This window comes from Oryx dammah, unplaced genomic scaffold (assembly GCF_014754425.2).
Source record: "Oryx dammah isolate SB20612 unplaced genomic scaffold, SCBI_Odam_1.1 HiC_scaffold_17, whole genome shotgun sequence".
Taxonomy (NCBI): domain Eukaryota; kingdom Metazoa; phylum Chordata; class Mammalia; order Artiodactyla; family Bovidae; genus Oryx; species Oryx dammah.
Genome location: NW_024070201.1, coordinates 61,293,954 through 61,310,262, shown reverse-complemented (window position 1 = coordinate 61,310,262; position 16,309 = coordinate 61,293,954). Strand labels below are relative to the sequence as shown.

Below are 16,309 nucleotides of genomic sequence, written 5' to 3'. Positions count from 1 at the left end.
AGACATGAGGTGCAGGAAAGAATGGAGGGCAATATGGTAACTGTGTGTGTGCTTAGTGGCTCAGTCATGTCCCACTCTGTGTGACCCAGGGACTATAGCCTGCCAGACTCCTCTGTCCATGGGGATTCTCCAGACAAGAATACTGCAGTAGGTTGCCAAGCTCTCCTCCAGATCTTCCCAACCCAGGGATTGAACCCAGGCCTCCTGCACTGCAGGCACATTCTTTACTGTCTGAGCCAGGAGGGAAGTCCAAGAATACTGGAGTGAGTAGCCTTTCCCTTCTCCAGGGGATCTTTCTGACCCAGGAATCGAACCGGGGTCTCCTGCATTGCAGGCAGATTCTTTACCAGCTGAGCAACCAGGGTAAATGTGTAAATAAAACTAAATAATCATTGACTATTTAAGAAAATATTTCTTATTGAGTATTAATTAGAAAACAGGATAGAATTAAAATACACAGGGGAATTCCCTGGCAGTCCAGTGGTTAGGACTCCTCTCTTCTACTGCTAGGGGCCTGAATTCAATACCTGGTCAAGGAAACAAGATCTTACAAGCTGTGTCATGGCCAAAATGAAAATAAAATAAAATAAAATACATGGTTATCTACCAATAAAAAGATTGGGGCAAAGTGAGAGCATAAAATGGAGTTTTAGTGCTCAGAGTCTTTATGTTGTTCAGGAGAAAAATAAGATACTAACAGATTTTGAGGAAGTGAAAATGCATACTGTAATTCCTATTAAAATCAGGAAAAGAACAGAAATATTTCATCACAGTCATCAGGGGGTGAGGGGTAAGAATGAAGACTGACCATGTACTGATGACTACTGAAACTGAATGATGCATAAACTGGTTTAATTATGTCAATCATTATAACTTTGTGTTTGAAATTTCCATAATAAAAAAGTTAGGAAAATATTTTATAAAAAGAATAGCTTCTAAATTAGTGAAAGGAAAAACTTATCAATACTATATAATGTCCTTTATGAGAAGTTTTAAAATGAGCCAAAGAAAATACAGACACACGTGGTAGAATTATAAAAGAAAAGCATGGAAGCAAGTCAGACAGTGTTGAGTTCTACAGATTATGACCTGGATCTACTTTAATACTCTATTTTTGAACTTTCTTGCTTTCCAATGAGTAACATTTAACACAGTAAACTTTCTTCTTTGCCCCACTCACTTTTGGCACATTCTACTGGTTTCAGAATATAACGCTCCACTGTTCTAAGTGGTTTGTCATTTCAGTTTTAATTTCCTTTTAAAGCCATGAGTTATTCAGAAGTTATCAGAAGTTATTTAGAACTTTTAGGAAGAAAAACTTACTTTTTAATCTTTTTGTCCTTTTTTTTTTCTCCTTTTCTTTTACGAAATTACTGCATTGTGGTTAGGGAATATGTCTTAATTAATATCCACATTTTCAAATTTATGAAAATTTTGTGTGTGTTTTCCTTATGTGTATTGCATTTTCATACATAAGTTATGAGGGGCTTCCCTGGCAGCTCAGGTGGTAAAGAATCTGCCTGCAATGCAGGAGACCCAAGTTCAGTACCTGGGTCCAGCAGATCCCCTGGAAAAGGAAATGGCAACCCACTCCAGTATTCTTGCCTGAAGAATCCCACAGACAGAGGAGCCTGGCGGGCTACAGGCCACAGGGCTGCAGAGTCAGACATGACTGAGTGACTGAGCACGCACACTCACACACACGTGAGTTACAGCTCCCAAGAAAAAATGTTCTGCAAGAACAGAGACATAGAAAATATACTAAAAATGCTAACAATAAGATTACTGCAGCAATATTAAAGACAGAAATGGGAAATGTGAAAAAGATTTTATTACGATAAAAGGAAATATAACTGTAGTAAAATTTTATGCACCCAGTTATGTGGGTTTAAAACATCAAGGGAACAGTATTAGAAAAGCAATAAAACATAGTTGGATATTTTAACACACCTTTTTCAGGAATCAACAGATCAAGCAATCTAAAAACAAATAAGTATAGGGAGGATTTTTAAAAAATTTTATTAAAAGTTTCAAACATACATAAAATTAGAGAATACAAACCCTCATATACCATAACCCAACTGTAACAATCATAAACATTTTGACATACTTCTTTTATTTTTCTGTCACTCCTATTATATCTGCTGGGATAGTTTAAGGCAAATTCCAGATCTATCATTTATTATACCTGCAACATATGTATACATTTTTCTTAAATAACCTAATGTCATTAATTATATTAAACAGAAAATAAAGATATAAAGGTTTTGAACAATATTACCAATAAAATGTATTAGCACTTGATAGTCATGGGACATTTATAAAAACTGACATTTACCAAGCTACTAACAAAATTTCCGTAAATTTCAAAATGTAGGCATTACCTAAGCCATATTCCTTTGACTACAATAGAACAGGGCCATAAATTAATAATAAAGGACCACCAGCAGGGCTATAAATTATTAATAGTAATAAAGGAATAAAAACAACAAAAGCTCCAAAAACCTACTAGGAAACAGGTAAAAATCCACTCTTCTTAATAATTATTGGGGTAAAAAGGAAATCAAAACTAAAATGACAAACCATTTAGAAAGGAGAGGGAGAAACATAATAAATTGAAGCCAGAGGAATAAAGCCACAGTGTGGTGGGGGTGGGGTGGGGCGGGGAAACTTACAACTTTAATCCCATTCATTAGAAAGCAACAAAAAAATAAACTGGCCAATGAGAGATTATTCAACCCAGGGAATAGGAGGAAAAAGAACTGATAAAAGCAGAAAGTAAGAAAAAGTGAGTAAAAAGTGATAGGAGCAAAAAAAAAAAAAAGTACACTGGTTCTTTAAAAAGAACCATTAAATAAGCAATTGTTCCATAGATTGATAAGGAAAAAGATTCAAATAATCAAAACAAGAAAGAGAATATAAACTGCATAACAGAGGAGACTGAAAACTTTTGAGGAAACACTATGTACAATTTTATAACAACAAATTTTAAAATCTAAATCAGAGAAATCATTTTACTAGAAAATAAATAAATAAACTGACCCAGATAGATCAAACTATCAGGAAAACTGTTAAGTCCCAGATGTATTCTTAGAAAGATCCACCAAATCCCAGTTATATATAGCAAACTTTTTCAAATTTAAACAAATAAAAAAGCTTTCCTAATTTAATTTATAAGGTTAGCAAATTCCTGAAAACAAAAGTGAACAAAAACACTATACACTAATCCCATTTGTGAATCTAGGTGTAAAGATCCCAAACAAAATACTAGCAACTTAAATCCTACAATGGACTAAAGTGATTCATCATGACCAAACATAGTTCATGGCAGAAATTTTAAAAAGGAGGCTCAGCATTAGGAAATCAAGTAACAGATTAATGTGGGAAAAAAGACAGCAGATTTGTCAGAAGATACTCAAAAAAGCATCTGACAAAATTTAATGCTTACTGTTAATGGAGAAAAAAAAAAAAAAAAACTTTAAGAACTTCAAAAGAGAAGGACATTTTCTTAAAGAGTACAGTATATTAGAAACTGACAAATAATTTCCAACACTATGTATATTACTAAATATCAAGGAGAAGGCTGGGATGCTGGCCATCATTAAACAACAGAGGCCTGAGCCAATAAGATAAATTACCACCCCCCCGCCCCCACCAGAAAGAGAAAGATAAACTACTGTTATTTTTAGAAGATACAATTATCTATTTAAAAATGCAAGAGAATCAGGTGGAAAAACCGTCAAAATAAAAATTCAACAAAAATGCCAAGATTTCCCAGGATAAGAATCCCTGGTCCAGGAAGACTCCACATGCCATGGGGCAACTAAGCCCCTTGCACCACAATTACTGAGTCCCTGCTCTAGAGCCCGAGAGCCACAACTACGGAAGGCCATGAGCCCACGCTTTGCAGTGAGAGAAGCCACCACGCTGGGAAGCCCACGTACCACAACCAAGAGCAGCCCCAGCTCACTGCAACTCGAGTAGGCCGTGCACAGCAACAAAGATGCAGTGAAACCAAAAATAAAATAAATGAATAAAATAAATTTAAACAAAAATACCAAACACACTGAAGACATGGAAATCAACCAATGCCACACATTATCAGTAACTAATGAGAGAACAGTATCATGAAAATTGTATTTAAAATACTAAAAAAATACTATTAAGACTATACTATAGATTATCTATGTGGAAAAATGGTAAGATATTAAAAGACGTAAGATCTGAATAAGTAGAACATTACATTCCATGAGTGGATGAGAAGACAGTATAGTAAAGATAACAATTCTCCCTTAAAATTAATTATGAATTCAATGTAATCAGAATCAAAATCAAGGGGCTTCTACTGGCCCATTATAGAATAGTTTAAGGATCAGAAATAACGACTAATTTGTAAGACAATAAATTTTTTAAAATTCATGAAAGGCTTCTGGTGCCAACTAATATCAAATAAGTCCATTAGACCTACTTATTATTACAAATAAAACCTCTGGACAAAACATAAAATGGAACTACCAGAAGACTATGAAAAGTTGGTAACTACAGGCAGATTGGGAAGGGAAGGCCAAACTGAAATGACAATCTTTATATAGAGAAAGATGTTTCCTCATTTTCTTTCCTCTTATCACCTGGCAGGTCTAGAGGGTGGCCCCTATGCAGAACTATACAGGACACAGATAACAAAATCCCCAAGAAAATCTATCTTTTTGGACAGAGGAGTGGGGAAAGGAGACCCATGCAAGGTGAGAGTATGCGGAGGCTATGCCATTTCTTTCTTCTTCTCTTTCTCTTTCCCAGCCCTGCCCCAAAGGCAACCGAAGTCACAGAACGGCAACACAGATGCAGTAAACCCAACATCATAAACCTGGACAAAACACCTGTCTTTTTGCAGAAACGGAGGAACCTGGATGGGCCATGAGCTCCTAAGGCATGAAGAATAGAAAATGTTGTGTGTCAATTATATCTCAATAAAGCCGAGGGACAATGTGTAGGAAAATTACCTGTTCTTTTTTTTCCTCCTCTCTTATTGCACTGCCCCGGGGCAGTCCCACTTACACAGAATCATAGTAAAGCATGGGCAGTTTTTAAAAAGTCTAAGGAAAATTCCAGCTTTCTAGTCCAAATGACCAGGAAAGGAAACCCTGGGAGTTGGGCATGTAGGGAAATTCCCAGAGAGGAGAAGTGAAGAGTGGTATCCTCTAATTCTGTGCATGAACCCACACAAATCCTAGTTTCATGCTTAAACTGCACATATGCAGAAGAGACCCGAACTAGTACAGCAAAGTCTTTGAGACCTAAACTATAACAAAGTCTACCATGCATCCAAGTTTCAGACAAACTGCCGAGTCAGATACAAAGAAGCAGAGCAAAGGCTTTGAAAACTGAACTAACATCAGACCACCACTCAAAGGTAAAAAAGAACTTAAGGTCTGACTACTTGCTAAAACAAACAAACCAATATTCTCCAGAGGATTTTAACAAAACCCAGAATCTTACAGTATTGTACTCAAAATGTGCAGGATACAATTCAAGATTGCTCAATATATAAAGAACCAGAAAAATGTGACCAATTTTCAAAGGGAAAGATAATGAGCAGATGCCACTCTAAGGTGACTCAGATGTTGAAATTATCAAAGGCTCGAAGACAGCTATCATAACCATGTTTCCAGAGGTAAGATAAACATACTTTTGAAATGAATAGAGATATGTAAGTTCTCAGCAGAGAAACTGGAACTAGAAAAAAAGAACCAAATACAAATTTTAGAGTTGAAAAAAATATTTGAAAACATCTGAAATAAAAACTACTCCCTGGGTAGACTCAGTAGCGAACTGAGAAGGTGAAAAAGTCAAAGAACTTGAAGACAGACCAACAGAAATGATAAAATCTGAAGAACAGAGAGGAAGAAAAGATTGAAAAAAATAAACAGAAACTCAGGAACCTGAGGAATATCAAAATATTTTACTTTCATGTCACTGGAGTCCAATAAGGAAAGAAAGAGTTTCGTGCACAAAAAAGAATGCCTGCAAACTTCTCAAATTTGGGAAAAGATACACATTTTACAGATTCAAAAAGCTCAGTAAACTCCAAACAGGATGAACCTTATCCAGAGAAATAATTACATGACTGAAAGTCAAAGAAAAAGTTTTAAAAATGGAATACGTCTTTGGGCTGAAAGGAAATGATACCAGAGGGAAACATGGAGTATGAGGAATAAAGAAGTACAAGAGCAATTATAAATATCTGCGTAAATATAATAGACTATTTTGCTCCTATTAAATTATTTAGAATATGTATGATGGTTGTAAGCAAAAATTATTTCCCTCTCAGAGCTTTCAACAGGACAAATATATATAACATAAGAGCAAGGATAAAGAGAGCTCTATGGTTTTTAGGTTTCGGCATTTTATTTTATGTAGTAAAAATATTAACTAAGTGGATTGTAATCACTAAGTCAACCACTAAAAACATAACATGAAAAGATACAGCCAAAAAAAAACACTCAGAGATAAATTTTTTAAAAATATAGTAAAAAGTTCAAATAATTTTTTTAAAGATAGGAAAGAGACAGGAAAAAAAACAAAGAGGGAAAACAGGAAACAAAGAATGAAAGACTGAACTATATCAATAATTATATTAAATGTAAATGGTCTAAACAAGCTAACTGAAAGAGAGATTACGAGATTAGAGTTTTAAAAAATGACAAAACTGAACTATGTACTGTCTACAAAATACTCACGTTAAACATAATGCCACAGATAGGTAAAAGGATAGAAAAAGATACATGCAGCCCATCAGAAGAAACCTAGAGTGGCTATGATAACAAAGCAGACTTCAGAATAAGGATTATTACCAAGGATAAAGAAAGATATTATATACTGATAAAAGGGTCAATTCACTAAGGCTTAATGATCCTAAATGTGTACACATCTAAAAACAGAGCTCAAAATACACAAAGCAGTAAGTGATAGAAATGAAAAACAAAACAGACAAATCCACAAATATATTTGGAAACACGAGAAATGCTCTCTCAATAACTGACAGAACAAGTAAACAGATAATCAGTAATGAGATAGAAATCTGACCAACCAACCTGCTTTAACTGAAATTTATACAACAATCCACGAAACAGCAAAATGCAATTTTCTTTTAAAGTACACTGGGACATTAATCAAGATCAGCTATATTTTGGACAATAAAGCTAACCTTAACAGATTTAAAAGAACTGAAATTATACAAAGCAGAAATCAATAAAGGACAGATGTCTGGAAAATCCCCAAATATCTGAAAAATCTGAAATATGATTCTAAATAACTCATGGACCAAAAAGAAAGCACCAAAAGAAATTTGAAAAACTTGAAAGAATAAAAACAAATAATAAAAATAAAATTTGTGGGATATAGCTAAGCAGGGCTTAGAGAGAAGTTCATAACATTAACTGCTTAGAGTAGAAAAGAATGAAGAAGGAAATGGCAACCCACTCTTTTTGCCTGGAAAATCCCATGGACAGAGGAGCCTGGTAGGCTGCCATCTATGGGGTCGCACAGAGTCGGACACGACTGACTCGACTTAGCAGCAGCAGCAGCTGAAAAGAGTAAGGGGACATCACTGGTGGTCCAGTGGTTAAGACTTCACCTTCCAATACAGCAGGTGTGGGTTTGACCCCTACTGGAGAGCTGAGATCCCACATGCCTCAGGGCCAAAACCCAAAACATAAAACAGAAGCAATATTGTAACAAATTCTAAAGACTTTAAAAATGATCCTCATCAAAAAAGAAAAGAAGTCTCAAACCAACAATTTAGGCTTCTACCATATGAAAATAGACAAAAATAGAGCATAATAAACTAAAAACAAACTGAAAAGGGAATTAATAAAAACAGCAGAAATCAATAAAACTGTCAACAAAGGATAAAAAAAATCAATGAAACTAAATGCTTTTCCTGTCATCATTTTCTACATAGACAATCTTATGGAATCTAATTTTTAAGAATTTTTTTTTTTTGGCTGCACTTTAGGATCTTGGCTACTCGACCAGAGGGTGAACCTGTACTCCCTGCTTCCCTGCAGGGGAAGCCGGAGTTCTAACTACTGGTTCAGTTTAGTTCAGTCACTCAGTCATGTCCAACTCTGTGACCCCATGAAGCACAGCATGCCAGGCCTCCCTGTCCATCACCAACTCCCGGAGTCCACCCAAACCCATGTCCATTGAGTCGGTGATGCCATCCAGCCATCTGGACTGCCAGGGAATTCCCATTTTTAAAAATATTTAAATCAGTTGTGCAAATTTCAGATCAACATATGAAGTTTAACTGTGTTTTTATAATCTGCTGCTGCTGCTGCTAAATCATGTCAGTTGTGTCCGACTCTGTGGGACTCCACAGACAGCAGCCCCCAGGCTCCTCCGTCCCTGGGATTCTCCAGGCAAGAATACTGGAGTGGGTTGCCATTTCCTTCTCCAGTGCATGAAACTGAAATCTCTCAGTTGTGTCCGACTCTTCTCGATCCCATGGACTGTAGCCCATTAGGCTCCTCTGTCCACAGGATTCGTCAGGCAAGAGTACTGGAGTGGGTTGCCACTGCCTTCTCCAAATTAATTATGAGGCAACTGATTAAGGGTTTCCTGGTAACTCAGATGGTAAAGAAACCACCTGCAAACCCTGAGTTGGGATGATCCTCTGTAGAAGGAAATGGCAACCCACTCCAGTATTCTTGCCTGGAGGATCCCCATGGACAGAGGACCCTGGTAGGCTACAGTTCATGGGACTGCAAAGAGTCGGACACGACTGAAAGATTAAGCACACAGTGGTATGGCAATTAAGACAGTGTCACAGTGACCAAAGTATAAAAATGTAGGTCAGTGTGACAGAATTGAGAGTCCAGAAATAGATTCATACAATTACGGTCAGCTGGGCTTCCCTTGTGGCTCAGCTGGTGAAGAATCCGCCTGCAATGCGGGAGACCTGGGTTCAATCCCTGGGTTTGGAAGATCCCCTGGAGAAGGCAAAGGCTACCCACTCCAGTATTCTGGCCTGGAGAATTCCATGGACTGTACAGCCCATGGGGGTCACAAAGAGTTGGACATGACTGAGCGACCCAAAACCTACATAATTAAAAAATAAGACAAACGGTGAGCTGATTTTTGACAAAGATGTGAAAAGCAATCAATGGAGAAAGGATTGTCTTTTCAACAACTGTGTTGGAAAAGCTGGACGTCCATGTGCAAAACTTCAACGCATACCTCACATCTTATATCACCACCCCCCAAATTAAAAGGGATCCTACACCTAAATACAAAATGCAAAACTTTAAAATTCCTAGAAGAAAACAAGAGAATTTTTTTGTGACTATGTGTTAGGCAAAGATTTCTTAGGATACAAAAAGCACAAATCATAAAAGGAACAATGGATAAGTCAGACCTTGTTGAAATTTAAAACTTTTTCCCTTTGGAAAGATTTAAGACCTGTGGGAATTTAGAGGATATGAGCGCTAATTCTGCCAGGAGTTAACTTTCACAAAGTGATTTTGAAGAGGGTCTTCAAGGAGAACTAAAAGTATCTACTGGACTAAAAAACTGAGGAGGACCCAGGGAGAGAAAAACCTGTTCAAAAGGAGCATGATTCTGAAAGGCACTCACAAGTCCAAGGAACAATGAGAAACTCAGCTGTCACAGAAGAGGGGAAGTGGCAAGAGTGAGCAAAGAGTGAAATGTGGAAAGGGAGAATTTTTACACATTTTAATTTTTTTCCATGGAGCACCAAGAAGTGTTTCAAAAGCAGAGAATTAATAATTGATTTAAGAATTCCATAGGCAGAGGAGCCTGGCGGGCTACAGTCCATGGGGTTGCAAAGAATTGGACATGACTGAGAATAACACACTACACTACTCTTCTTTTTTATAAAAATAAATGTGATCACAATACGGAAGACGGAGTGGTGCAGAGACTGGTGGGAAGGATTCTAATGAGAAATCTGTTGCAATAGTCCGAAGCAAGAGATGATGGGTCCTCACAGAAGAGGAGGCAATGCGTAAAGGGAGAACTTCAAAGATCTGTTAATAAGGATCAGATTGATGGTGGTGGTTTTAACTAAAAATGAGATAATAAGAGTCGTCTAGAAAAAACTAGTTCTAGATTCATGTTTTGTAACAGAGATTATAAAAGCTTTGCTGTAAGAACATAAGAGGGAATATAACAGTAATTGTAAAGTATTCTGAATTGAGGGAGAATGTAAAACCTTACTGTGATTAGCTACATCTGTTATGTTCTGACTCTAGCAATAATTTTCCAGTATGCTAATTTCCCTGTATAACAAAATGAGAATTCTTCAGAAATGTTTTAGCAGACTTAAAACTTTTACTGACAAATGTATTAGCAGACATTTACGCTAATAGATTATTTGGGATACCGGCTGTTTATCACTTTATTAGTTAAAAAGGTGGTCAAATCTGGAGAGAAGTTGAAAAGTACATCACAAAACAAGGTTTAACTCTTAAGTACCACTCTATTCATATAAAAGCGATAGGCAGGAATAGAGGTGTTAGAACCAGATAAACCTGAGCGTGATTTAAACCTGAATATGGACTCCAACTCTGTCATTTACTAAATGTATCGGCCCGGACAATTCATTTAGTCTGTTATATCATCTGTATATTGGAGATACCAAGCACGATATTGCTAATAGTTCCTGGCACAGAGGTGGTAGCTATTTGACTGCTAATTTTTCCTTAGCATGTTCTTTAAAACAATAACTTTTATACTGCTTGACAATTGTTTACATAAGACAATGCTTCTCAAAATAGTTCCTTAAAATGTTCCCTTAACTACAGAGAATAGTGAAACAGACACCTAAAGGATCTGGGCATATAGTATGAAACCAGTGCAAAATTTTTAAAGTTTTGAACTTAATTGCACACAAAATAATGAATTTAATAGTAAAATGTTAATTTTTAGGTAAAATTAGCATACAAAGAAAATATGCCAGTTTATACATAACAACATGGCCCTCAATACAATGTCCCATATCCATGAGCCACTTTAAGATGACTCAGACTAGAAAAATCTGGATAGTGCACTATGTAAACTACGTTGCATGTGATAAAAAGCTGAATAAAACCCAGAACTACGTAGTCTAAAACTCAGAACTTGCCTAGAGGCAAGGAACATTAAAAAAAATAAGTCTAAGATATCTGCCTAAGCATTCTGTCTTGAGAAATTGTAGACTTGCTTCAAGCCAAGAAAGCATAAAACTTGTTCCAGAGCCAGAAAAAAAACAAAAGCCATAATTATGAACTTCAAATTTAAAACTTTACCTGTTTTCTTCTTTTTATCAGAAGCAGTGTCTGAAGTATTTAAGGTAGTAGAGCCGCTTTTGTAAATATCATGACTGCATACTCCAGGATCATCTTCATCAGAAGAAAGTGAAGATAAATGTTCCAAGTTTTTAAGTTCGTTATCAAGTTTTTCTGATGGACTGTTAGCCCCAGCCTCAGACACTAAAGGTGTGGGTGTCGCAGCTGCAGTCTTTGGAAGTGGTGGGGGACAAAATGTACGAACGGTCTGTGTTCCTGGTCGCCTAGTCCTGTTAGGCATTCTCACAGCAAGAGTGGAAAACTGCTGTTTGGGCCCAGATTTCAGAAAATCTAAGAAAGAGGCAATAAATCCAGTTTTGACTTCTGGTTGTTTTTCCTCTACTTCTTTGATCTTCTGTCTCATTTTTTCTTGATGCTGATAACCATCATGGCAGCTTTCCGAGGAAGGGGGAGTATACGGTAAATATATATCCGTTCCCCTTGGATTCTGGCGTTTGCCTTGGGCAGGTCTTTTCAGCTGTTTCTGATGACTGCTGTCATCCTCTTTAGTGTGCCCTTTTCCTTTAGTTTTCTTCTTCTGGAGGTTAAAATGCATTAAATCTTGGTTTTCCTCTTCCATCTTGACACTGACTGTCTCCCCAGGCTGGGCCATGGCCAACACTGCAAGTGTATTCCTAGAGGAGTTCACCGACACACCACTGTCATCACCGCCTAAAGCGAATTCGCTCTCCGATGTAGCACTCTCTCCACTTATGCTTCTACTACTAGAAACAAATTCTTGATTTCTGTTATTATTTAATGTACTATCAACAGCAACTTCACTGTCTTCTTCAGGTTCATGACTGGCTGCAGACTGTTTCTTGAATGGACCAGAACTTTGCTCCTGGACTTCATGACCTGGTCCGACCACTGGTGAAGTTACTTTAGAAGCTTTATTTTGACCAGGTACTTCAACATGCTGTTGATCAAGAGTCATCTTTGACTGAAGGGTAGGTACTGGTGAAAGGTTTACAGTAACTTGATTTCCATTTAAGGAAATATCATTTATATTTGGTGGCTTTCCTACTGTAGCTGCTATGGAGTTAAAATCAGATGTCACATGCCCAACATCTAATGACTGCTGAAAATGAGATTTAGAATCACCATCTTCAACAGCAGGAATGGTTTCATTTGAAGTTGACTTGGAGAAATCAGAAGGTGTGACCCCACAAGCTGCTGCTGTAGCTGCTAAGATATCATCTACGTTTGATAAAATATTTCTCTCATCACTGAGGAGCATTGCCTCTGGAAAACATATTGATCCAAGAGAAACAAAATGATTCTTTGAATCATGTTGAGTTGTTTCACTAAAATGGCCCTTTGTTGTCAGATGTTGCTGTAATGGTTTTGAAGAGTCAGAAAGGTCCATTTTCATAATTTCAGAATTTTGAGGATGGAGTTGCTGCTGAGAATGTTCGCCATTGCTCCGAATAATATGACCATCCATTTGAAGGAAAGGATGTACTATTTGTTGAGGACTTTGAACACGCTGTACTTGTAAAGATGTCTTTATTTGTCCTAAACTTGCCTGCAGTATTGACTGCTGAAGAATTTGTAGATCACAGGCAGAATCTAAAAGGACCTGTGTATTAGGAAGAGATGCCTGATGGCCATGCCCTAAAGCATTGTTTGGAATTTGAATCTGAGATGAAGCATTAATTATTTGATCATGCTGCTCCTGGACCTTGGCTTCATGTACCTTCTGTATAAGAGAATGCTGCTGGTTTAGGTCTTTAGTAGTCAACCGTATTTGCGGAGTTTGCATTAAATTAGTTGTCTTCTTAATATCAAGGGTTGCAGAACTATTGACTTGGCCAATTTGTTGGTTAAGTTGTGTCATTGAACCAACTATGTTTTCTTCTTTTTTAGACCCTTGTAGAGCAATACCAACCACCTGATCTTCAAGACAGGAATTACTTCTGATTATGCTCTGAGAATATCGGTCATCTGCCTTTGACACCTTATAAGCTGACTCTGGAACGTTCATTTCCCCCTCAGACAGCCTTTGGGTTGATGATTCAAGAGATACTTGTGGCTGTAATACCTGTAACTCTTGTATTGGAAAATCATCCTCTTGTTTTGAAGACGTATAAACATTTGAGTCAAGTTTTCTTTCAGCATAAGACTTTGGATCAGGGGAAGGTAGGTTATTCTGTAAGGTCTGACAATGAGTAGAGGTCGCAAAAGATGATGACTGGACAGCAGGCAAAAACTTTTGGGACTGGGGAGATGATGACCCTTGGGTCTGAGCATTTTGGGAAGAATGCATAGAAATAAAATTCTGAGTTGGACTAGCATCTGGCACATTCTGAGCCCGAGAGGCAGAAGAATAAGAAAGAGAAGGGGCTGTTAATGTTAGGGACTGACCTGAAGCATAGCTTTCTGAAGGACTAACAACTGACAAAACTTGTGATTGAGATGAAAAACTAACCTGTGTCTGGCTAACTGGTGATAAACCCTGAGAATGACCAGATGAGTAACTCTGAGACTGGCTGTCTGAAGATGGATCTCTTGTTTGAGCAGGGTAATTCTCATTAGTAACCGAAGATAACACCTCTTGCTGATTAGAAGAATAATTAAGTGTTGCGTTTTCAGAAGTTATAGTCTGAGACGAGCCAGAGAAAGTCAGTGTTTTATACAAGGATGGCAACTTCTCAACTTTGCTGGACCTATAAACCTGTGAATGAACAATAGATGGCACATTATGTGGCTGTACTAAACCATAATTTTGAGACTGACTGACTGACAAAAGGCTTGGTAGCTGCGCTGTAGAATAAATTTGTGCTTGGCCTGATATTACAGAACTCTGGTTATGTAAAGGTTTGGAATAGCTTAGTGTTTGCACAGGAGGAATTATACTTGGAGGTTTGGGGGACTTGGCTGATGCTAGTGGTTGTTTTGTAGAACAGCTTTTTACTTTTGCAGTAGGAGGATACCCTGATGATGGAATTGCAGATGGAATTGCAGATGAAAAGGACTGAGCAAGTTCCACTGAGACCTGGGAGGGCTTCTGTTGCAATCCTCCATTGCTCACCTGAGTAGACTCTCCAATCGGGCTACAGGATAAAGATGACTGCCTGCTTGTTTCCTGAAAATTAACCCCACTTGCATTTGATAGATAACCATGTAAGGAATTCTGTGAACCAGTCAGTTGTGCCTGAATAGACTGGGTACCTGAAGGCCGCTGATGGTGTTTAATAACACTACATTCTCGGAGAAGAGCTCTTTCAATGGAAGCAGTAGAACTAGTAAAGAGAGTTGAACCATAGGCTTGAGGAGTTTGCTGAGCTCCTCCAAGTGCTGAAGGCAACAAACTAAACTGAGGTTGTAAAAGATGGGGTGCAGACTCTTGAGCTGAGCGGTACGTTGAAGACTGAGGTGGTATGCTGTTACTTATCGCAGAACTGCCCAGGCGCTCAAATGTCAAAGCAGTTGGAACAGTTCCCTGGGAAGTCTTGATCTGAAGCAAAGGATCATGAGGACTTAAAATTCCATTTGATGTAGTGTTAAAAGTTGAATCCTGAAGCACCAAAGGTGAGGTGGTAGCAAAGTTTCTATTGCTGAAGGTGGCAGGATGCTGATAAGCAGGGAGGGCAGGGGATGGAAGTGTTCCAGTGGTTGGCAAAGGTCCAGTAACAAACAGCTCAGTTGGTGCTGAGGAATGCATACCTGTGAAAAGAAAACAAATACACTTATGCAGTTATAGCACAAACACTTCTATCTGTTCTCATAATAGACATAAAACTTACATAACTTTTAATCCATCAAAATCTCTTTAAAACTGAAAAGTCTGACAAATTAGTTCTGCATAGAAATTCTAAAAAATATATTTCAAAATAGCTAGTTTTTATAAGGCAAAAACAAAACTACAAAGGTATCAGCAATTCATTTCTATTATTGTTATGTAAACATGAGATTATACATACAGTCAGATATGTCACTTGAAATTTACAAAAATACTAAAAATGTATCATCTCTAGTGATTACTTTACCCTGAAATTCCCATGCAAAATACCAATGAACAAACTAAAATGTTTATAACATTAAAACTGAAACCAAATTCCCTACATTTAATGTAATAAATAAATCTAAAACTAATAGTGAGGTTGATACTGCAAAGTTCCTTTCATCAAAATACATGTATTTTTAAAAAATCCTTGCATTTCAAGTTTTGATTTCCTATGAACAACTTCCAATAACAATAGATGCATGCTTATCACAAAAAGCTGACCAGAAATTAATGAAGTACTGTCAAGAAGAGATTGTTAACATTTCAGGATAGCAGTCTAGCCACTTACAGCCAAAGTAAAACCATGTATACCCTTATGATCCAAAAGTTCCTACAGAAATTTAGATCTATGGAAATTTACCCTATGGAAATAAGTAGACACAAAGATTCAAACAAGATACTCCGTACAGTTATTGTGAATAACAGGTAGAAACAAACTAAATGTCCATCAACAGGAGACTGGTAAAATAGCATATCCTAATATTACTGCTGCTGTAACACTGCTTAGGTGAAAATACAAAAAAAGTTTTGATGCACGAAGATATCAATAAAGAGTAAACACTATTAACTCTTCTCTAAAAAGCAGGACTATAGTTAGGAACCATCATTTTTCATTTTATGTACCTTTTAATTGTTTCATTTCTTTTTTTTCTTAATTTATTTATTTTTGCCTGTGCTGGGTCTTCGCTGCTGTCTAGCTGCGGGGAGCAAGGGCTACTCTCTAGCTGCCACGCATGGGCTTCTCATTGTGGCGGCTCCTCTTGCTGTGGAGCACAGGCTCTAGGGCACGGGGGCTGCAGCAGTTGTGGCTCCCAGGCTCTGAAGCACAGGCTCAACAGTCGTGGCTCTCGGGCTTATTTGCTCTGCGGCATGTGGGATCTTCCCAGATCAGGGATCAAACCCATGTCTCCTATGTTGGCAGGCAGATTCTTTACCACCAAGCCACCAGGGAAGC

At 37.5% G+C, this 16,309-nt stretch overlaps 1 protein-coding gene across 2 annotated transcripts in view; it reads right to left on the bottom strand.

Moving 5' to 3' along the window:
- Nucleotides 1–16,309, bottom strand: part of QSER1 (glutamine and serine rich 1) — a 78,421-nt gene that overhangs the window by 26,063 nt on the left and 36,049 nt on the right. For both annotated transcript variants that reach the window (XM_040258964.1, XM_040258965.1), the window contains exon 4: nucleotides 11,307–15,014. In XM_040258964.1, coding sequence (XP_040114898.1) covers nucleotides 11,307–15,014 — 3,708 coding nt within the window. The remainder of the gene's footprint in view (nucleotides 1–11,306; nucleotides 15,015–16,309) is intronic.